The sequence below is a fragment of the Brachyistius frenatus genome, unplaced genomic scaffold (genome assembly GCF_029030835.1).
Source record: "Brachyistius frenatus isolate BFR_SWC_R1_liver_20210118 unplaced genomic scaffold, ASM2903083v1 Contig_5, whole genome shotgun sequence".
In the NCBI taxonomy this organism is placed as follows: Eukaryota; Metazoa; Chordata; class Actinopteri; family Embiotocidae; genus Brachyistius; species Brachyistius frenatus.
The window spans coordinates 5,090,516-5,112,953 of NW_027210604.1; the positions used below are offsets into that span (position 1 = coordinate 5,090,516).

Here is a 22,438-nt window from a genome sequence, read left to right on the forward strand (position 1 = left end):
GGCACTGTCGCCGTCGCCGTCACCGTGAATGGTTATGACATGAGCCGGTCAGAGGGCAGGAGTCACTCGAGTTCGGGTCGGATAAGGTAAGAAACGTGTTATTGCTTTACAGTTACTGCGTACTTACACGCGTAACGGTGTGTTGTAGCCTCGCTCAGCGGCGCAGACGAACCGGGAGGGGGAAAAAAAAGGTTTTTATTGCCGCGGAGGAAAAGTTAAAAGCGGAGATTCGGCGGACACTGTTTACATTAGCCGACACCGCTAGCTAGCTTGAACGCTCTTCCCTTACCGACCCGAGCTAGTTAGCCCTGTTCTGGCTTGAACGTCCGTCATCCGGACCTCCACCTCCCACCTCCCGCCTCCCCGATCCACAACAACACCCGCAAGTAAACCGGGCGACTCGCTTTCATTATCGAGCAAGTGACGACAACTTCTAATATGGGTGAAGTTAACTTTTGCTAGCGGGTCGGCTAACTTTTGGGCTCAGCTAAACTGATAGTATGTCTGTACAAAAAAAAAAAATACACATTTTTTTGCTATTTGCGTTGATTCGTTTAATCTATATACAAGAGTTCCTCAAGGACAAACGATTAACCAGCGTCGGATCATGCAGTTGATCCACGGGAGGACAGGTGGGTGAATGGGGGGGGAGGGGGGCATGCTGCTCGTTTTGTCTCGTCTTTTGTGTTGACTTGTCATGACAGTGAATTTGTGCCACACGTCAAATTGCAGGAATGTAAATGTCTGAGGACAGGGAAGCCCAGGAGGACGAGCTGCTTGCGCTGGCAAGTATCTATGACGAGGAGGAGTTTCACCGCGCAGAGTCGGCGCAGGGAGGAGAGATCCAACTCTGCCTGGAGCTCCCTTCCGATTTCAAAGTGATTGTTAAAGGTACCGCTATCAGTGAAGCCCAGTAGAGAGATGTAACCCCCCCCCCACCCTTCCTCCTAAACTAGCCAGGACAGGAAATGGCGTCTGGTCTGCACCTATGTAGAGCTTCATCACCTCAGCGGTCCCAGAGCTGCTTTTTTTTAAAAGTTTGCCTCCCTCTCACCCACTCTGGCATTCACACACACCTACGACGACAACGACGGTGGCGGTGATGGATGAAAGGTGCTCACCCGCCATCAGGAGCAACTCCGGGTTCAGTGCGAGCAAGGAGGCCCGGGGGGGGGGGTTCGAACCGCCCGACCTTTATGTTGAGCGGGTAACTCGCCCGCTCGACCGTCTCGGCCACAAACGGCTGAACTGACACAAAGAAAAACACCCAAGTCTAGAAGAGAGAGAGCTCCTTCTCCTCCATCCTCTCTTTAAAAGGCTAAGAGGGCAGGGCTAAACACTCAGAGTGGATTTGAAACACCTGAAGAGAGAGAGAGAGAGAAAACACAATGGGGAGCATGTAACAATGATCTAAGACCAAGATGGTTTTCGTGAAGTTCTTCTCTACAGATTGTGCTAATACACTCAAACAAGGACTGCATGAACGCCTCCTCTCTCTGTTGCAGGAGAGGCGAAAACTGAACATAATGTCTGCTTCTTGCCTCCATTGGTTCTCAACTTTGAGCTTCCTGCAGACTATCCATCCACATCCTCGCCGATCTTTACTCTCAGCTCTAAATGGATGACCAGAGCGCAGGTAAGACTCACGCAGCCTCATCTAATCCTTCATTGCATCACAGAAATACATGAAAAGCGGTTAAAATATTGAAATTGAGTGACTTTACCTTGTAAAAGAGCCACTGTTGAGGTCACAGAAACCGAAGCTTCTGGACACCTTCTCCTTTACTGTTATACTTCCTCAGATGAGCTCTCTGTGCCAACGCCTGGATGAGCTGTGGGAGGAAAACCAGGGCTGTGTGATTCTTTTCACATGGATCCAGTTCCTCAAAGAGGAGGTACTGGACTTTCTGGGCATCCAGTCACCTCTTGAAGTCATCAGGGGAGGCAGCAAGGCAACTGGTGAGCGAAGGAAAACAGACCCTGCAGCCACAGGTACAGTATGAGTTTTGTTAAATAACTTCTTTTTTTTTTTTTTTTTGGTTTATTTTTTAGATTTCTTTGCTTTTTTTTGTTGCTTTTTTTTTTTTGGTGGTTGTGACAAAGAGAGTAAGACAGGAAGCGGGGGAGAAAAGTAGAGGAATGACATGCTTGTTAAGGTCCACTCGGCCCAGCCATCAGGCAGGCGACCGGCTGTTCAGAGCATATGTGCTCATGTGAAATGTGTCCTAACTTCTCGAGTATGAGGTTGCCCAAATGAATGTAGTTTTTTTTTTTAAATTATTATTATTGTGTGGATGCATCTGCATTCAATAAGATACGTCTATTATCATCATACCATCACGGTTCCTAATAAAAAGTAGATAAGATGTTGTAATGTCATATAGAGTTAAGCTGCAAAAAGTACAAATACAAAAATGTTCTCCTGATCTATTACTACTGTTCGGCTGCATTGTTAATTCTGTATATTAACTGAGTGCAGTAGTACTATTTAACACTTATTCATGCTGCCTAATTTGTTTGTGATAAAACGGTTATTGGCGTCTCATTCGTACACTCGCTTCATTCAAAGAACCTCATTGTGTCCGAGTCCTCAGTCAGTAAGTGTAAAATGTATTAACACGCGTTGTTTTGGTTTTTTTCCCCGTTCAGCTCTGGCTCAGTGTGGGAGTCATCCTGAAAAAGCAGAGGAGAAGAAAAGAGAAATGAAGAAGGAAAAGTCCGAGCGGCAGTTTTCGTCATCTTCTACGCTGGACCCGCGGGGCGTCCTCGCGATGGACCCGCGCGCCGACCTCCTACCTCAGCTCCTGGACTTTGACGAGGCGCAGCGGCAGAGGGTGTTTGACAGCAAGGTGTTCTGCTGTGGAATCTGCTTCGTGGAGAAGCTGGGCTCCAACTGCCTCTGCTTTAAGGAGTGTCAACATGTTTACTGCAAGTCCTGCATGACCGAATACTTTCAGATCCAAATACGGGACGGGAACGTTCAGTGCCTTAATTGCCCTGAGCCCAAATGTACCTCTTTAGCTACACCTTTGCAGGTAAGAGTGGCACAGCACGTGCGTTTGTGTGCGCCCGGGCTTGTTTGTAGTCCCAAAGTCAATTTACAATTCAATAAGCGAACTTTTAAGAAGAAAGTTGAACTCCGCAACTTTATTTTTTTGTAACTCTCCTGATTCCGTCTGTGCTTTATCTCCCCCGTCTGCCTTCATCTTTCAGGTGAAACAGCTGGTGAATGAGGAGCTGTTTGCCCGATATGACCGTTTGCTGCTTCAGTCCAGTTTGGACCTTATGGCCGACGTGGTCTACTGTCCCCGTCAGTCCTGTGGCACTGCTGTGATGGTGGAGCCAGACACAACCATGGGCATTTGCTCAGCCTGCCAGTATGCTTTTTGCACACTGTGTAAACTGGGGTATCATGGTGTCTCCCACTGTAAAATCCCTGCAGGTAATGCCACCAAAAATAGAGGTTGTTTTTTTTTGTTTGTTTTGTTCTGAAGGGCAAAAACATTAGTAGTTATTTCTGTCTCCATTTTTGTGAAACATTGTTGTCACCACTTGTGAGCAACTCCAAACGCTCTCATTTCATACTTTTGTTTAATATCTAAGGTCACAAGTTTGAGGAAACCAAACACGCATACGTGGTTTTTTTGTGTGTTTGAAATTCAAATTCTGTTTTACCTTTTTTTTTTTTTTTTTCATATTTAAGTGTCTTTACAGCAGCGAACATATTGAGAAAGCCCTGATTGTGCTTAAAAATAATCCTTTACTTCTATCAAACAGTACCACTACAGAGTTTATACATATTGTGACATAGGAGGCGATCTGAGGGAAATCTTTATGCTAACCAGGAGTGTTCATGTTAAACCCAGCTCTGTGCCCGTTTTCTGCCTTGTGCCACAGAGGATCTGCGTAACCTAAGAGACGACTACCTGTCAGCCACGTCTGAGGGGAAGAAGTTCATGGAGCAACGCTTTGGGAAGAGGGTGATCCAGAAAGCAGTGGAGGAGTCCTTTAGCAGAGAGTGGCTAGATGAGAACTGCAAATGCTGCCCCCGCTGTGGAACCAATATACAGGTGGGGCTCCCCCTGCTGGTAACAGCACTGTAGGACAGGCTTTGGGGGTCAATGTTCCCTACTGTCAGTTGTGGATGTAAAAATAAAATTAAAGAGGGCATTTATTTTCATTACCAGGGTTATTACTACTCTCTTGATTGTCATTGTCTTCTGTGTGATGTCCCTGAAGAATCCCATGTCCATGTCTCATCTCTGTGTCTCTAGAAAGTGGATGGCTGCAACAAGATGACCTGCACCTCTTGTAGACAGTACTTCTGTTGGCTTTGCCTGGGCGTCCTCTCTAAAGTCAACCCATACAGTCACTTTAACAACCCACATTCACCCTGTTACAACCAGTGAGTAATTAGTGATTCATGTTTCTCCACCATTTCGGCGATTTACCTTCATTTACTCCCTCATTGATGAAATCCGCCTCTTCTTGCGTGTTACAGACTCTTCCACGGCGTAGATCTCGATGAAGAAGATGCCTTCTGGAGTGATGAGGAGGACTGACACCAGCACAGTGCCTCACTGCTGTCTGCTCTGTCTGAATGCACTTTATCTCTCACACATAACTATCACTTCATCTGTGACACTCACTCGGAATGCATTGGCCCAGCAGTGCCACTTACAACTGTGTACCATGACACCATTGTTTATGCTTTTTAATATCGTCTGGGGTGACAAAACACTCGACGCCTGGGTGTCACGTTCACCTACACACAAAGTATTGTGGTATTCAGAATAGCAAGAAGAGTTGCAGCGGTTATTTCAGAGAGAAATGGTGAGAAACGGCTGCGGTTTATTCAGAAATTCAATCTTTTGCTTATGAACATCCAGCATACGCACTTGGATACGTGGTTCGTGATTAGTCACAGGTTAAACCTTCACGATCCAACCAGGACAAATAACACAAAGGTACAGCATTAGAGCAACAGGACAAACCGGGGGATTAATCATTCACCTGCAATGCCACTGAAAACTGAGGGTTTGTTGTTTGTTTCAGCTGCAGGTTGTTTTTTTTTTTTCTGGTTGACTACCAGTATGGCAAATGTTCCCGCATCCCTTAGACAGACACCGTGTGCTGTATACAGAGCGTACTCTGTACGTTACATTTTACAGGATGGGATTTTTTTTTATGCTTGATTTGAAATGTATTTCTGCACAACATGAATGATGATAAATCTCCAGCAGGGTGAAAAGAGTAACGATACTAGATTGGTGATGGGAAGTTATTTGTCCAGACAGAATGTAATAATGGGGGACACGGTGGTAGATATTCTCAACAGTACAATCCTTTGATGGTGTTGCAGTAATTATGATTTTGACATTCAGGGACAGCCTGTGAATTTTGGAATGATATTTGACTCGATTTATTCAAACCTCCTTTGTACAATGTTTGTTTTTGTTTTTTTTACATTGCCAAATGTTAGTGTCAAAGTAAGGCCACAGAATGTTGTTAATATCTTCAGATACAAAAATTATTTTCTTTTATTATTTATTTGACATTTGATTTGATTGAACCCTCATTAGTTTTTTTTCTGCATAAATGTGTTCTTCACTGTCTCGAAAGTCCAGACCTTTCTGAGAGTTAATGCTGCTCTAGATTGGTAAAAAAAAAAAAAAAAATCTCTTGTTCAGTCTCGAAATGCACTTCTTTCTCTTTCCCGTCAATGCAGGCCCCACGTTCACACCATGTCTCATGTTTATGTACATGATCAGCAGAATTATTTAAATACCACTATCATACCCTTCCTGGAAATAAATGTTCCCACGTAACATGTTGTCTGTTTTATTCATTTACTGAGACTGAAGAATGTACCGTGGTGCCAGCAAAATTCTTCTGCCCTCTCTGTAGGTGAATAAACAAAACTATGCAGCAAGTTAAACACAAAAGCTTGAAGACAGCAATTTCAAAGTAAGAGAGAGATCACAAACCAGAAAAAGATTATGTTCCATAAACAATAGACCGAATATATCAATATTGACTTAAGTGGTCAAATTAATCCCTTTGGACTTCATTTCAGGCAGAAGGAGCGCTTCACCTCTGAAAAATCAAGTTACTTTTTCAAAGGAAGTACAATGAATCTGGCAAACAGACATAAAGTCCACAAAAGTTGAAGCCGAATAAGTAAAATATGTTTCAGACTTAAGAGTTATCTACATAGAATATAGCAATACCAATACATTAACTTTAGACTGCTAGTTAGTATAGTGGCTCGCTTCACTGTCATGTTTCCAGCAGCTGTGGGGTCAGGAGACATTTTACTGTTGATTTTCACATGTGTTTTAAGTTGCTCCACTCCAGCTTTCTACATTTTCAGTGTAGACCACATTTAGGCTTTACAAAATTTTACCATAACACATTATGTCAGTTTTTACAATGAAAACAGGACTAAAATGCTAGATTTCTTCCTTTTTTGGGGGGGGTTTCATGTAAATTAGCATGATCTTGTATCATTGTGTCTTAAATAAACACATTAAGATTACTGCTGTCAGACTTGGGTGATAAGGTTGTGTTAGAGCGCCATGGTCCATTTCCTCTAAGCTTCATGAAATGATGACATGTATATTTGTATTATATAAGTAATGCAATATAAAACAATAAATGTTTTTTTCATAACATACTGATGCTCTATTGGTTGAAGAGGGGCATACAAAAATTCTATTACTTTGTCTGATATATATATATAACTGCTATTTACCCTTAAATGTCATTATGTGACAAGGATATTTCAAAACTTTTAAAAATAACAAAGCAAATTCTGATAAAAATAATGTGTACTTCTGAAGTTTGGTTTTAAAAAGTCACGTTTTTTTCCTTACTTTCGACCAAACATTTAATCTTAAAATCCTTCAGAATAAAACATAAAAATCAGGAATATTTCCAAACCGAGACTTGAGTATTTTCTGTTTGGTTGCACTTTTTTATGGAGAGGTTTTAGTCAATTCTAAGCCCTTTACAACATCGTCTTATCTGAAATATGACCCACATTTACCTTTTAGTCCAAAGGTTATGCTGTGACAGAGAGAGAAACAATGAAATACTAAAGAAACAAAGAGCTCACGTTTTAGCCTGAGATTGAAAAGAGACGACAACATGGTGTAATCCCTTTAGCCAGAGTTGCTGACAGGGGATAACCCTTTAAAATGGCCCCTCTCTCCTATCCTGTTCCATCCCCTGCCTCGTGCTCTCTGCTGGCCCCCCCAGTCCCTGCCTTTCTTTCTCCATCCACACCGACCGACTGGCTGGACTGATAGTATGCCCGTAAAGACACCTGCTCTCTCTCAAACACGGGAAACCAGCAGCACCTGAACCAAACACTGAGAAACTCCACTAACCCTTTAAATCATTCATCAGCTCCTCCACACTGACCCCCCAAAAAAGCAGGACCACACTCAAAGGAAAAGGTGAGTGCATTTTGAGGTGTAAGGGCTGATGGGATGCAGACGAGGGCTCAGATGGCGATGCTGAAGTTTTGAGGGCCCAGTGTCATGAATGTGTGATGTGTTGTCAGCCATGTCTTTGTTGAATGCAGAGTTGGTGTGCAGGACTGTTGAGTCGAGTGGACGGCTCGGCCTGGCCGGGGAAGTAATTGTTTTTTTTTAAAGTGCTGATGACTTTCACAGCCCGCAGCCGCTTTATGATTTACAGACAAGCCAATCACAATTTGCAACCATGTTCAAAATAATTCCTATAAGTTCCTACGGTTTAATTTCTCGTGATGGTTTTCAATTGAGCACCTCATCTCAAATGACGGTCTCGATACAGTGCTGATTGGTGGCTGGTTTTTTTTTAGTTGTTGTTTTTTTAGCAAAGTTTAGTTTGAATTTGAATAATATAAATGAATAACATTTTACTGTGGTCTTATAATAGACAGATACAATTTGTATGTCGCCAACAAATTTGATAAATCACTGACAAACCATGTGCCGCGTTATACTGGAGAAATCAGAATGAAATTGAATCATCTATCTTGTCTTATTGTCCAGGAACATAAGGAGTTTAAATACATCAAAATGAAAGAAGCCATTCTAATCTGTGATTATCTGTAGAGCAGAATATTTCATGGCTGTGATGAGCCATTTCATGAAAAAAAAGTATACTTTTAGTAAACACTTTACATTCTTTTTCTAGTAGATCATTCAAATAGATTATTGTCCTCTATAAAAGTGAGATGTAATCATGTGCATCCGATCTTTGAAACTCCTGCTCATTCAGTAAAAGACATGACCTGGGATTTAAATCTTACCCCTGTCAAACTCTATAAAACTGAATTGACTCTTGTTGGTTAAACTTTTATAAATTAGTAAAAAGATTTATGTACAGATTAACAAAATAATTTAAATAATATAAGTATATTAATCAGTCACTGATTAGCGTCTGTAATGAGATGGGTTTAGACTGTTTACAGCCTTTATTTGCACCCACTTTATCATAACCTGAAAGTTCCTAAAATTAATGGTTATTGAATTAAATTTTAAACAGAACTTCAACAGAACACTCACCACAAATGTATACCGATAGAAATTAAAGTCACACTCATTTCAAAATTCAACATTCCACTAAAATGCAGAAATAATCAAGACATGATCATCAATATAACATCGAAAGACGGTTTAAAACGATTTATCTGACACTGAAAAGGAGCGAAGTAGATGTATGAAATTAATAAAAAGCTTAATCTTAGATTCTTTCTAAAGACTAAACGTGGTTTTGTGAGTCTCCTCCACTTGTAAAAGCTTCATTAACTGTTCCTCTTTTGTCAGAACTTTACACTGTACTGACAACAAACCCTCCACAGCACATCTACCGCGAGACCAAAAACCCAACCGAGCAGTCATATCATGATTGAGAGTGACATAGAGCTGTCGTCCATGGTGCAGGAGCTTTGGGACAATGATGTCAACAGACTCAAACCTGGAAAAGACTACAGGATCTCTCTGCAGGTGCAACACACACACACGCGCACACGCGCACACACACACACACACACACACACACACACACACACACACACACACACACACACACACACACACACACACACACACACACACACACACACACACACACACACACACACACACACATTAGTTCGCAGTTTACCTATTGCCTTCATGTTTGGCCTTTACAGACAACCAAGCTGGCCCTAAAACACGTCTACATGCTACATATAATAATAATTAAAAAAAAAAAGCCTTTTTACCTATTTGTGTATCATCTTGAAGCGACTTAAATCACAAGTAGCATCAATAAATATCTATAATATAATATTAAATTTAAGACATTTTATACAATTCTAGTTAATAATGAAGACAGGCCGCAGCTGGTAAATTTCCCCTGAAATCTTTCGGGTTGCTTTATAGCATGAAACACAGGGTGTGCACTGTTCTGTCACTGCAAACAGAGACTGGGCTTTTATCTCTGAATCGCTTTGTTGTGCTGTTCCACGTCAGTGTGAAAAGAGAAAACATCAGATCTATTGAAAAGGTAAAGAAGTAACAGGAAACAATGAATACAATGGGAAACTGTCAACAAAGATTAGTTGTTGTGTTCCTTACACAGTGGCAATGCATCCATTTTGCAAAGGTAGCGCGACGCAAAATGTATCTCAAGTAGTGTATAAAAAGAGCATTGGCAGAATATTAAGATTTTATAGAGGAATTTAAAAAAAACAACAACAAAACAGTAAGCCTATATAAACTATTTACGCGGGTCAGATTTTGAAGTTTGCGTGTTTCTCTTCCTGCCGCAGGGGAAAGCTGGGGAGAGCATGTCCATCAATGACAACAGCGACGCAGCAGGATATCCTCTGTTTACATTTGTCGATGAGAACATTTTCAAAAAGGAGACTTTTTTAGGTGAGTGCACGAGGGGGGTGAAATATTCGAGTTTGTTTAGAGACGTCTCAGAGCCAGAGCTGCAGAGTCACCATGATTTGACATTAATTATGAATTTAGTCAAGCTTTAACGTTCAGTGGCGTTCACTTGTTTCTGTGGGATGGCGCAGCCTGATTTATCTGGATATGGTCTCTTTTCTGCCTCTTACACAACTGCTCCGCCAATAATGTTTGAAGACATGATCTCTTCACGCATTTCCACAGCACTGTTTGCCAGTTTGACACTATCCTCCTTGTCACCTCCCGTCAGAGTAAAGCTTTTCCATCTACTCCTAATCTCCTTATGACGAACAGTGGCATGTTGCGTAATCACAGAGCACACGGGGTTTCAATGTGCTGGATGCAGAAAGATGCTCCTCTCCAACCACCGGCTTCTCCTCCAAGTCCTCCTCCGCACGATGACTGCCGAAGCTCACTTCCTTCCAGCAATAGTGATATTTTCACACTTTTATGTTGCACGCACAACTTTAAGAGAAAACCGAGCCCTTGTATAGAGCTGTATACCGAGCTGGGTTATGTAATGGCCTGGTGTTCACTCAGAATTCACTCTAAGAGCGCTGTCCCATCAACAACAAGCAGGACGTCTCTCTCCTCAATACTTTTTCTGTCTCAAAAATAACACTTTGAGCCAGAGGATTCTGTTTTCAGCTTTGCTTGATTGTCTCTAAACGGTGATTGTCATCATTTTCATGTTTCTGGGATCACACAGCCTTAATCGTTACGTAATAGTTTTTTTCCCCCACATTGAACAAAAAAATCACCTTTTGAAGAGTGTGTGTGCGTTTGTTCCTGCAGCCTTTATCTCCCTGCTGGATAACTATGTGAGTGACACTGGTGAGCCAGAAATTGTCACCCCTGAGGAGGTGGCAGAAAACCACAAGTTCCTGGACTCCATCATTCAGACTCCCACCATGAAGGTATCACTGGGGACATTTGGGTAGAAACATCTCCCAGCATGCTGTGCGCCAAACCCCTCCTCTTTTTTCTAGAAACTATTTAGAAGTTCCCAATTGCTTAAATAATCATATAATACTCTTAAAGTGACTCTAGCAGCTATTCGATTTTTACTTGTATTACTCATAACTATAACACCCGTGAACGGTCCTTGACACACAATGGTCTGTAAGCCCATTGCTGACAAACGACAACATTTAATAGGAAATCCTTGTTTGTATTCAGATCGCCCATAAATACCTGGTAGAGAAGCACCTTTCTCCCAAGGACGAGACGAAATTCAAGGAGCAGCTGTACAGGATCTGGTTTGAACTCTATGCGAGGAAAGGATCCAGCAGGTAGGTGGAATCTGGCGCAGCACCTCCGTACAACTTCCCCGGCGGAATGCAGCACTGCGACGGTAACCGTGTAGAAACGGGCTCTGTGCAGCACGTCCACGCTTAAAATATCTATTTGCAACATGTTTGCAGCCACTAAACGCCACACGATGTCCCAGTAACACATGAGATAATGTGCGATCGTGCTCACGGGTGCCAATCTGCTGAATGTGCAGTTTCACATACCTCAGAAATTAAGCGTTTATGAAATGTCTGATGAAATTACACCTTTTTTTTTTCAAAAATGTATTTCTGCTCACAAGAGAGTAAAACCCTTCGTGCAAAAATAACACACTAGCGCCTGGAATCAGTATGGCAACGTGTCAGCAAAGGTGTGCGTGGACTGATGTCTCCCTCCAGGCCAGACTCTTCGGGGTTCGAACACGTGTTCGTCGGGGAGACGAGAGGAGGGCGGACCGTCATCGGCTTTCACAACTGGATCCAGCTGTACTTGCAAGAGAAGCTGGGGCACATCGATTACAAGGGCTACAGTGTCAGTGCACATTCACCCCAGGTATGCTGCTATTTGGTGTTTGGCTTTTCCTCACGTGGACAAAAACGGGGCCTGAATATGTTTCCGCCAGCACAGTATCTGTATTATATTGTGAATATAATAAAGGATGCATGTTATTGTGTTTTTCAAATATTTGTAAGGGGAGAGGGCTGTTTTACTGTCTCTCTTGAACACATTTGAAAACTTCCTAGTTAATCTATAGATTCTTTATTTGACAAGCCTGTCTCCCCTCTCTTCTCTCATGCCATCTACTTACTGTGTAGTCTTCCTCTGATCTCTTGCCTTCGGCATCTTTCTTACACGCTGATGAAAAACCTCACATCCTGCTCTAAACGAGTTTGCTCTTTCACCTCTTGCTCAGCGGCTCCCTGTGTTTTTTTTTTCATTACACATGACTGAGCTCATGCTCACCCTTTTCGATTTCTTGTAAACAGCACGCGTGTTTATTTATTTTTTTTTTTTTTTCAAATTATTACCTATTGGTCAGTTAAATCTTTGAGTGACAGAATAAGTGCCGAGTCATTTGTCTCACACGTGCGTCTTGTTAATTCTGGCTGTACACTTTCCTGTCTCTTTTCCAAATACTGATGGAAATGGGCCAACAGCTGTTTGTTGTTTCTCCATCCCTCGTCACCTTTTTCTTTTCTCTTCCATGTCTTTCTCCTCCTCTCCCCCACCCTCCCTTCACTGCAGCCCGATGAGAACAAACACATCATGGCGCTACAGTTCAGCTGGAAGGACGGTATAAAGCCCAAAGGCAGCATCTTCGTAGGTGTCAGTCCTGAGTTCGAGTTTGCCCTCTACACCCTCTGTTTCCTCAACTCGCCTAATGAGCGCGTAAAAGTCCAGTTCAGTTTTTACGACGTGGAGATTGTCTGCCACCACTACAACCAGAAGCACATAGGCACCACCTACCCTGTGCTCCTTAAGTACCGGAAGCCTTTGTAAGTTCACCAAAACAACAACAACAAACAAAAAAAACTTGGAGATACAGGCTCTCTAACACTTGACCTAAAATACCAAAAATATCTTAGGTATTGTTGTCTTTTTATTTTATATAAAGATACAATAAAACCTTTCAAGACCCAACTGTCGCTTTTGTCGTCTATTCTGAGACCGAGACTGTCTTGAGGAATATATAAAAAGATAATAACTGATTTTAATGATTCAGTCCCAAAATGTGCACGATGACTGTGGCCGCGGGTGATTGAAGATGGACATTGATCTCAGTCAGTTTCTCCAGTGTGAGACTCATTCAAACATAACACCTTGTATGTGGCATGTTTTAGCCTAATTAATTTGTCACTCTCATCAATAATATTCCCATTTTATTCATTTGTATATACACAGCTTCATCTTTGCATAGGTGGTGTGACATGCAGTTGATATCACTGTTTTCTAAGCGGACACTCGGGGTGGTCTCAATGCTGTGGAGTTTCGACCAACGCTACCTTGTCCCATTACATTTTCACATGACGTGAAATGAATGAGACAAAACACACGACATTATTTTTAGGTGATAAAATTAGTTCTTAGTAGTTTAATTCTCCTAGTTATTACTATATGTAACATTTGCTATTGTTGGCTATTTCACTTTTGTTCCAGAGAGAGGCGGTAGAGGGTTTGTTGTGGCCAATGACGTCAATTGCTTGGCGAGCAAAGAGCTTACGTCAAGCAAGAAAAAGTCAGAAACAGTTTGTTTTTTTTAATTTCAAAATAAAAGTACTTGAAATATCTTTTTACAAAATAAGAGGATTTTTCCTCACGATATAGATACGAATGAATTGAAATAGGTATAATAACGGAGAAAAAAAAAATCTACTATTAAAAAGCTCGATTTATTTGCAAGAATAATACCCATCGGTCCTCAACATGGACTATATTTTGAAATCCTAAACAGGAAGCTCTGTGGGTTTTATTTATTTTTTTTTTTTTTATAGCTCCACACGGTTAAAATTTGATTGTGGCGTGAAGCACCGAGCCGTCGAGACGAGAAGCAGGTTCCCGTCGTGGCGAGGGTCGACTTTTACAGTTTTCTACTGTTCTATAATTTCGTCTTCGTCGGGTTTTCGTCGTGTTCAGTCTCGGTTTTGCCGAAAACCAGCCGCTCTTAACCGGGATGGCGGAACCGAGCGGCGGATACCAGCAGGTACGAGGACGCTCCTGAACTTCCAGCGAACGCGTTAAAAGATTCAACGTCCGTTTTAACGTCAGCTGTGAAAACGGGTCAACGCTCGTTCGGACGACTCCAGCGAAGGCGTCTTGATTTCGCGCCACGACGACGGTTTCCTGTTAAAAAAAAAAAAAAAAAGGGAAGATGGACGTCAACCGGTTTGATTGTCGACGCGATTTGTCTCGTTGTCGTCGGGTGATTTTTTTTTTTTTTTCTTGAGGCGAACTCGCTTTCGCGTCTCGCCGACGTCGCCCTGCCGGCTTGTTAAATGGTCTCTTTTTGACTGTCGACGAGTTGCTGCCGAGTTACTCCCAGACGCTGATGATCTCCCTTCAGTCCAAATTGACCGCATTACGTTTTTACTCTTAATATCACGTTCATCACTGCAAATATAAACCCAGTCAAAAACCGCAAATGTGTATTTTATGGGGTGTTTTCCTGCATCATTTGATTGCAAAAAAAAAAAAAAAAATCAAAACTATCCAGGAGGTCGCGAGTTGTGTGGATTTTTTTTTTATTGTATTATTCATTACGTACGTGTGGATCCGCTGTTTTGGTTCATTTCGGTGTGGTTTTCGTGGATTTGGCAATAAAAGCTTAACAACCGACAAAAAAAATGATGGCTGACGACATTAGAGACGTAAATATTCGAAATGATCAAATCTTGATGAAAAGAATAGGTTTTCTAATAAGTGCAAACAATAATAATAAAAAAAAAACAGCTTCGTTATGTTTTTAAATTTTTTAATTTTTTTTTAAATAAAGACATCCACATTTAAAAACCTGTGGATGAAATGTTTCCATTCGTCACCATATGCTTAAACCTCATGCACATCTGCAACGGCGACCTTTTAATATTTTTGGATGTAATTGTGACCGTGATTCTGGTTCTTGCCTTTTGAACCGCTGTCCCTGACATCTCCACAGTGTTGTACCGGCCATCGAGTATACTGGGATGAATCCCGGTGAACCAGTGGATTGTCCAAAAATCCCTCAAGTTTTTTTGTTTTTGTTTTACCTGCTCTGTGTTGTGTCCGCATGAGCGTTTTGCTGCAGGCCGTCCCCGTCCCAGTGGATAACACCTCTGGTGCTTCATAAACCGCTGAACGTGGATTGTGGAGTCCTAATATTTTGTTTGTTTTTGCGACTATTGAACAGCGCGGCCATCCGCTGGATTTCTAAGATGTGTGGCGTTCAGTGGGTGAAATGCCTCGTCTTGCAACGTTGGACGAACGTGAGAAATAATTCATGGTTTTCTTCCTCCGATTTGGATCCGTCGGTTCTCGTTTGCCGTACCCTCCCGATAAGTTTCATGAAAGTATTCCTGCTGACAAACAAGACACGACAAACCAAAAACCTAACCTCCTTGGCAGGAGTCACTATGGGACCTTTGAAATAAAGCTTTACTGACAACAAAGGGCGGAAAGGCGGCCATTGTCAGTCTTTAATTTATACTTCTGCAAACCTAGTGTCGCAGGCTCGCTGCTTGGTATTCGGCGTTAACCATTGCGTGGTTTATCTTCCCTCCACAGCTGCCCAATGAGGAGGAGCCAGAAGAGAGTCCACAGGTAGCAGCTGATGCTCCGCCACCTTACAGCAGCGTCGCGGTGGCCAATTCTGGTAAAACCATGACTCGTGCACATGCTTCCACGGTGCTGAGCTCGTTTGCAATGGTGGCGTAGCTGTGTTTGTTTGCCACAGGGGAACATGAGGAAACATGGCCCCCGTATGATTACTGAAACCAGTTGACGACAGTTGTATCGTTCGTGCCTTCGTAACGGCAGTGTACACTTTGAAAATCCGACAGGGCCAAACGAGTAGCCCGGTAGAGGCAACGTGTCGGTTGCCAACGTCGTCACCGTTCGCAGGCGAAGCTCCTCAGACATTTGTGTGAATAATTGAGAACGTGTTGAGTATTCATATTTTCACATCGCGTGTCTTAGTTTTGCCATTGAAAATGAAAACATCACGCTGTTCCCAGAGTTGTGTTTGCCAACATGATTAAGACTTCATTTCGGTTTTGACTTGTCCCTCTGTGTTTGAAACTGTGTGTTGTTTCTCCTTCAGCCTATTTTGACTACAAGGAAGACGGGGATTTCCCCAAGCCTCCATCATACAACGTAGCAACCACGCTACCTTCCTATGACGAAGCTGAAAGAGCCAAAGTTCTGTCTACTGTTCCCCTGGCAACTGGAAGAGTGAGTGTCTCACACACACACGCACGAGCAAAAACACTTTAGCTTGTGCTCAAACACTTCCTGTCTTGTCTGCAAGGAAGGAAGTCTTTCGCGCTCTGCTATTGAAATGTTTTTTTTTTTTTTTCCCATACATCTGATTGTGTCTCTTTGTCTTTCCTACACGAACCTCTGCTCACCTTTGTTACTTTAACAACAGCAGACTCGTGGAAATTTAAGAATACTTTTTAAATTTTTTTTATTTTTTATTATTATCATTCATATGAAAGGACATTTAGTCATATTTTGTGCCTCCCTCGTGCTCACAGGAGCCAGCTCTGTTCTGATCCACTCTTCTTTATCTGGGTTCGTGGGATCGTTTCCCTAAAAACGAACAGATAAAGCTGCAGCATTTGTAATGTGGAGGCAGCTTTAGACGGATAAACTGCTGAGTTGGCATTACAGGTATCTTAACTAACGTGTCCAATGGGACTCCGACTGTGTTTTGTTTGTTCAGCTTTCTTTTTTTTTTTACTGCTGCTCAAACAGTCCCGTCAGTCAGTTAATGCTCGATGATGAAGGCGTGGATTGTCCCGTTAATATTTAGAAATTTTGGGGAGACACTTAATCAAAATTGTGTTATGATATGCTGCTTCAGATGCGCAATGAAATCTCCCATGAACAATACACTTTCAAAACACTACGGGTGCAGTTGTTGTAGTTTCCCATCGCTGCAACTACGGGCTCTGTTTGCACAATATAAGCACAAGGTTTGGAGCGTGTGACACGAGTGCATTAATCCAAATCCACTCGTGGTGGTTTAACGGCAGATATGTAAGTAAGGCGCACGGTCCAGAGGGATTGTACTTCGTCTCTTTTTTTTTTAATCACAGTTGTGTTTTGTGCACAACATGAAATATACCAATCAGAGGGTCGCCCTTCATTCCGCATAACAGCCGGGTGTGCTTGCACCTCGGTACATTGCTTTTATAACAGGATTTTGTCAAGTGCAACTGAGAAGTGGGAAAGCTCCCACTTCCGAATAGGAGGTTCCACCTGAACGCCTGCTGAACCGGGAATGTCCCACACAGAAAGTGGGAATCTTTTGAGAGCTCGCCGATGTAGGTTCGACGTCACGTGACAACGTTTGTGGCGAAAGATAAGAAATGTTCTCGCTCTGAAAATAAGGTCAAATAGCCAGACTCGGTTAGTCCGACCTAACCGAGTTTGCTGTCTGTGTTGAATATTAACTAAGAAAAACACGTAGAAATGTAGTCAACAAATAATATTGTCCTTCTGACCTCTTCTGTTAGTTTATGGATGACCAAGTTGTTTGTCACTTTTCTGGATGTTGTAAGCAGATTTCCAGTTTTTTTTTTTTTTTTTTTTTTTGTCCTGCAGCAAATAGTCTCAATTTGGAAGTGGGATGATCTCAAGTGGGAACTTTGACAATTCCCAGCTGGCTGAGTGCATGATGAGATGGAGCCCAAAGTGTTACCAGAGGGCCCTCTTTACTTACACCACCTTTTCAAATGCCATGATCTTATGTAAAAAAAAAAAATCTTTTGGAAAAACAATTGTGTCCTTTTTACTTTTACTATTTGTGTGTGGCAGCTCCTTCCCTTTCAGCAGGGTGTAGCGGTTCTCTTATTTACAAAAGGCAAAACACGCCTCACCTTCCACAGCTAACTTCCCGTGTGCACCCTTGTCACGAGACACTAACACACAAAAAGCCTCTTGGTAAAAAAAAAATTCATACGTGTTCGGGCAGCAGACTCGTCCGAAAAAACGAAACCAAAAAAAAAACAGCCACGCAACAGAAAAATTGACGGCTCGTGTCCGACCTCTAGTGGTCCCTGTGATGCATTGCTCTTTCCCGCATGTGAAGGCCACTCTTGTCTGATTGCTGGTGTTGTGTTTCTCTTGCCACACATTGCCTCCCGCTCGGCAGCAGCCTCAGCACAGGGAGCGCCTGGAGACTTTTGACGATGTAATTCGCAGTTCACTGGAGGTAACTTGGTGGAGTGGCAGGAGAGTGTATGATGAGGTCCTGGGTTTGGTGTGTATGTATTCAGTGCCCCCCCCCCCCCCCCCCACTCGTATGTCTGTGTATTTAGTGTCAGCTAGTCCTTAGTTGTAAGCTCTGTGAGATCTTCTGGTCCTGCTGATGTTCTGACAGACGCCGGACTTTTGATGATAGTAATTAAAGGAGCTCGTCGTGTTGTCGTGTTTTCCATTCGTCTGTTGGTTGTTTTGTTACCTTTCCTCTCTGTTGACGGTGAAGCTTGGTTTCCATTAGCAGGTGCTCGCCCAGGTTTAATCACACTTCGCATTGATCTCAGTCTATATTCCGCTCGCAGAATTCTAAATGCACTCGTGTGTTTAAACGAAACTTGGGATCCAAATATTTGATCCGGATGATCTGTAGACGGGGAACAGTTTGACATTATTAAAGTTAAAGCTCTGGGAAGCTCTCTGCTACTGGCTGGCTTTTCTGCGATTGAACTCTTTTTTCTTTTTTTTTTTAACTTGCTCTCCTGTCACTTGTTCGATCACAGGATGAAGACTTTGTGACCCGAGACGACTTCGAAGACGCTGATCAGCTGAGGATAGGAAATGATGGCATCTTCATGCTGACTTTCTTCAGTTAGTTACCCGATCTTCTCATCTCCACTGTCGCATCTTACCCATGTCCTTTCATCATCGGCTCCTCATCTCTCTCTCTCCCTACATTTATGCAGAGATGATGATTCGCAAAATTACTTTTCCTGTCTTTTTAAAAAATATATATATATTTTTTAATTTTTACTGTTACATTTTTAACCCTTTTTTTAAAAAAAATGTTTTTTTCTTCCTCTCCCTCAACCCGTCTCTGTCCAGTGGCGTTCCTGTTCAACTGGATCGGCTTCTTCCTGTCTTTCTGTCTGACCACCTCCGCAGCCGGACGCTACGGAGCCATCTCGGGCTTCGGCCTCTCCCTCATCAAATGGATCCTCATAGTCAGGGTGCGGGACTCAAGACGTTACTCGGCACACACACAGACGCCATAAAAATGCGGCTTTATGCACTCGCAAACAAATCAAAAAGCCCCAAACGCCACTGTGGTATTTTAACGTCGTTCTCTGTAGTGGTCGGCTTGTCGGCGCTGAACTATTTCCTCAAAGATCTCTCCCTCTTGAGAGAGAGAGAGAGAGCTGCGCCGCTTTCTTCTTTCACTTTTTAAAACGCTGGACTCCCTTTGAGTGAAACCAGTACGGGCCATATTTATTCTAACCAGTCATTTCTGTCGTTTTGTTGGGTTTCTAGTTCTCCACGTACTTCCCCGGTTACTTTGATGGACAGTACTGGCTGTGGTGGGTGTTCCTGGTGTTGGGTAAGTAGCAAACCTCTGAATTTAAATGAATCACATGGCTTTGATCCCGATTGTGACACATTTCAGCTCTCCGGAGCTCAGTCACATTAGTGTGAAGGTGTCCTATGCTGTATATACATCACATTACATTATTAACAGGACAGTTAGCCTTAGTTACTGTGTTCTTATAAGCTGGTTAAGATTTTTGTTTGGATGAGTGATATAATGATTTTTTTTTTTACTTTTTCTTTGAAGATATCCTTAACAATTTTGAACAGAAACACAAGGCTCTGCTGAATCATTTAAAGCTGCCATAATTCATATTTTTAGATTAACAATGGACCAAATGACTACGAGCGAGCTAACATTGTCGATGAAAAAAAATGAACAGGACTTTTATTTGTGGAGCCTCGTACTCCCAAAATAACTTCTTTTTTTTTTTTTTACTGTTTTGTCACCCTCATCGAAAGCCCAGAATTGATCTCGCAGTTATTTTTAACCTCACACATATAAGTGTCTATTGTACTAGCAATTACCGTCTCCCCTGTATAATATTATCCTCGCAGAGTTGTTTCATGAACTTATCTTAACTCTGTTTGCCCTGTAAGGGTAGTTTTATCTCTTGTTTTTTTTTTATTTATTGAATTTTTTTTATTGGCGTTGATAATGGACTTGTCACATTTATCAGAACAGCCAGGTCCTAACATGGAGCTGAAGCGTTATTGTTTACTGTACTAGTTGGTTACTTTTGAGACGTTCTGAGTCTCATGGTCCCACTTTTTCCTCCTCAGGCTTCTTGCTCTTCCTCCGAGGATTCATCAACTATGCCAGAATCCGCAAGATGGCTGACACATTCTCCACCCTGCCCCGCACCCGGGTCCTCTTCATCTACTGAGGCAGCACGCCACCTCACTCTCCTTCAGTCTTTTTTTTTTTTTTTTTCCAGTGAGACATACTGTCTGATCTTATCTAATCAGACAGGGAGAACATTTCCTCCCCTCTGCTTGACATGATTGTGGACAATACGACATCTGTTGTCCCCTGGGTGTAAAACAGTGAATGCTGAGAAATCTGTAAAACCCTTCAGTTTTTTTTTTTTTTTGTGGTGAACTGTCAAGTGCTATTTGCAATTATGAGGTGTGTAATGTATAAATTAATGCCTTATTTTAATATCTGGTGGTAGCAGCAGCATATGCTGTTCTCCTGTTTAGCCACCAGGGGGCAGTCTTGTTTGTATTTTTTTTTTTATTATTATTTTTTTTTCCCCTTCTTCTATTTGATGAAGTAATTTGTATAGGAGAACAGCCCAGGGGTTAGCGGGTAATTTGGGGGTTATGGGTTGATTTATGCAATGTGAGATAATATATTTGAAGTACTAATGTGTAATGTGCTTTTAACTTTTCTGACCAATGCTTTTTGCTCTTTGTGAAGCAATTCAGGTAATACAAGGCTGTAAAGGGAAAATGATTAACTTTTTGTGGGTTCAGGGGCTGAAAAGATTGAAGCCTGCTCGAGTAAAAGATCAGGTTCCCCCCCACCCCCACCCCCAGAAGTATTTTCCTGATGTAGTTCTGAATTGTCCATACACTCGCTGAATGTTGTTTCCCTATGTGCTGTACATGTAAAGCTGCAGGGATGTTCAGGAGCAGCGCTTTTGGTGCAGGCTGAGGGTCACTGCCTTGCTCAAGGACAAGTTGATAGTCTGTCACTGGATTTAGATGTGCAATTGGACACTTTTGGTCAACAATATAATTCTAACGCCCCCGACTGTAATCACTGGCACCTCATTAGTGCCATTCAAGGAAAAAAAAAAAATACTATAACGCCAAATGTGATTTGGGAAACCTGCCCTGTGAAAAGCAACAAATGTATTAATTCAAAGACTTTTTTTTTGGATGTATCTGGCATTAAAATATATATATTTCATTCTCTTTTTTTTTTGCTGCTTTACCCTCATTTTAGTGGAAGTGGAAATGATTTTTTTTTTTAGTGCAAAAATTGTAAGTATCCTGGCTTGGAAAATGTTTGGAATTAAACTTGGAAAGTACATTTTGGTGTTGAGCTATTAATCAAAGAAGCAATGAGCTGCCGGTAAAAATGTGTCCTGACATAACAGACGTTTTAGTTCTGCTGGTTATTGCAGGTTGGAGGATACCACTTCCTGTCAGCTGGCTCGATGCAACAACCTAAAATTACAGCACTTTATCTGATGGACACGTATGTCAGAGAGCTGCTTGAAGACTGGTATGTTGATATTAACTAGGACCGGTAGCTATTTATCGTTGCAGGACTTTATAGTGTACAGTTTATTCAATTGCAGGCAAACATTTTAATGCAGTTATTTCAGTCATATTAAATTGGAGGAATCAAGTTCTGTCAGTGGATAATAAACCGTTGGGAGACTAGATTGGATTATAGTAGATAGATTGTTACAGTTTAGTTTGAATTGAGCTTCACGCTGCTGGTCTTGCTGAGATCCAGCAGTCTCCAGCCGCCGAGAGAGGAAGCCGTGCTGCTGACCACGATGTTCAGCTGCTGACATGAGATGTACTTTTAGTCGAGCTAAATTTAACACGCGAGACACGGTGTGTTGTGTGTGTGTGTGTGTGATGATTTACTGGTGTTTGCTAATTATACCTGTCAGCAGTGTTTTTGCTTGCAGTTGAACAGGAAGTAAAGCTCACCCCACCTGGAAGACGTGTCGCACCAACTGGAACAGTCGTTGGTTTCACTGGAAACTTTTCGGTGTCGTACAGTGTCGCATCATCTCTTAGGTCTTCCCCTCCACCCGTCCCACATGGCTGGATTTGGGCCTCCGGTGGTGCTCAGTTGGCTCTGACTCAGATTCTTTTCCACAGGTCACAGACGTCACTTTCAATTAACCAGGAATCATTATTTTTCTTCATTTATTTTAATCTCTTTGGCCAAGAGCAGAACATTG

General features: G+C 42.2%; 5 protein-coding genes across 12 annotated transcripts in view; 4 read left to right on the forward strand and 1 right to left on the reverse strand.

The window, feature by feature from the left end:
- The window catches only part of septin8a (septin 8a), a 251,550-nt gene that overhangs the window by 134,494 nt on the left and 94,618 nt on the right, over positions 1-22,438 (reverse strand). The window lies entirely within an intron of this gene.
- The window catches only part of kctd16b (potassium channel tetramerization domain containing 16b), a 404,485-nt gene that overhangs the window by 142 nt on the left and 381,905 nt on the right, over positions 1-22,438 (forward strand). The window lies entirely within an intron of this gene.
- Positions 17-5,830, forward strand: rnf14 (ring finger protein 14). 3 transcript variants are annotated; one of them, XM_069718378.1, is made up of 9 exons: positions 17-86; positions 733-891; positions 1,506-1,636; positions 1,803-1,992; positions 2,650-3,035; positions 3,214-3,442; positions 3,898-4,070; positions 4,275-4,405; positions 4,502-5,830. In XM_069718378.1, the coding sequence occupies exons 2-9, from the start codon at positions 741-743 to the stop codon at positions 4,560-4,562; spliced, it is 1,452 nt and encodes a 483-aa protein (XP_069574479.1). In that variant the 5' UTR covers positions 17-86; positions 733-740; the 3' UTR covers positions 4,563-5,830. The 3 variants fall into 3 exon arrangements, with proteins under 3 accessions (XP_069574479.1, XP_069574497.1, XP_069574488.1); XM_069718396.1 differs by having other exon boundaries at positions 1,575-1,636; XM_069718387.1 differs by lacking the exon at positions 17-86 and adding an exon at positions 93-632.
- endou2 (endonuclease, polyU-specific 2) lies at positions 8,860-12,816 on the forward strand. The gene is made up of 6 exons (XM_069718650.1): positions 8,860-8,999; positions 9,809-9,914; positions 10,749-10,870; positions 11,133-11,245; positions 11,645-11,798; positions 12,492-12,816. Exons 1-6 carry the CDS (start codon positions 8,898-8,900, stop codon positions 12,744-12,746), a joined length of 852 nt encoding a protein of 283 aa, XP_069574751.1. The 5' UTR covers positions 8,860-8,897; the 3' UTR covers positions 12,747-12,816.
- On the forward strand, positions 13,829-21,546 carry LOC138632489 (NEDD4 family-interacting protein 1-like). Of its 6 annotated transcripts, none has more exons than XM_069718090.1 (8): positions 13,829-13,947; positions 15,504-15,591; positions 16,039-16,169; positions 18,097-18,156; positions 18,704-18,791; positions 19,026-19,150; positions 19,452-19,518; positions 20,289-21,546. In XM_069718090.1, exons 1-8 carry the CDS (start codon positions 13,918-13,920, stop codon positions 20,390-20,392), a joined length of 693 nt encoding a protein of 230 aa, XP_069574191.1. In that variant the 5' UTR covers positions 13,829-13,917; the 3' UTR covers positions 20,393-21,546. The 6 variants fall into 6 exon arrangements, with proteins under 6 accessions (XP_069574191.1, XP_069574200.1, XP_069574208.1 ...); XM_069718099.1 differs by having other exon boundaries at positions 18,100-18,156; XM_069718107.1 differs by having other exon boundaries at positions 16,039-16,157.

Coding starts and splice junctions, on each gene's coding strand:
- LOC138632489 (XM_069718090.1), top strand. CDS start 13,918: ATGGCGGAACCGAGCGGCGGATACCAGCAG. Junction 18,157..18,703: donor TAATTCGCAGTTCACTGGAG/GTAACTTGGTGG, acceptor GTTCGATCACAG/GATGAAGACTTTGTGACCCG. Junction 18,792..19,025: donor CTTCATGCTGACTTTCTTCA/GTTAGTTACCCG, acceptor GTCTCTGTCCAG/TGGCGTTCCTGTTCAACTGG.
- rnf14 (XM_069718378.1), top strand. CDS start 741: ATGTCTGAGGACAGGGAAGCCCAGGAGGACGAGCTGCTTGCGCTGGCA. Junction 1,993..2,649: donor AACAGACCCTGCAGCCACAG/GTACAGTATGAG, acceptor TTCCCCGTTCAG/CTCTGGCTCAGTGTGGGAGT. Junction 4,406..4,501: donor CATTCACCCTGTTACAACCA/GTGAGTAATTAG, acceptor TGCGTGTTACAG/ACTCTTCCACGGCGTAGATC.
- endou2 (XM_069718650.1), top strand. CDS start 8,898: ATGATTGAGAGTGACATAGAGCTGTCGTCCATGGTGCAGGAGCTTTGG. Junction 9,000..9,808: donor ACTACAGGATCTCTCTGCAG/GTGCAACACACA, acceptor TTCCTGCCGCAG/GGGAAAGCTGGGGAGAGCAT. Junction 11,799..12,491: donor TCAGTGCACATTCACCCCAG/GTATGCTGCTAT, acceptor CCTTCACTGCAG/CCCGATGAGAACAAACACAT.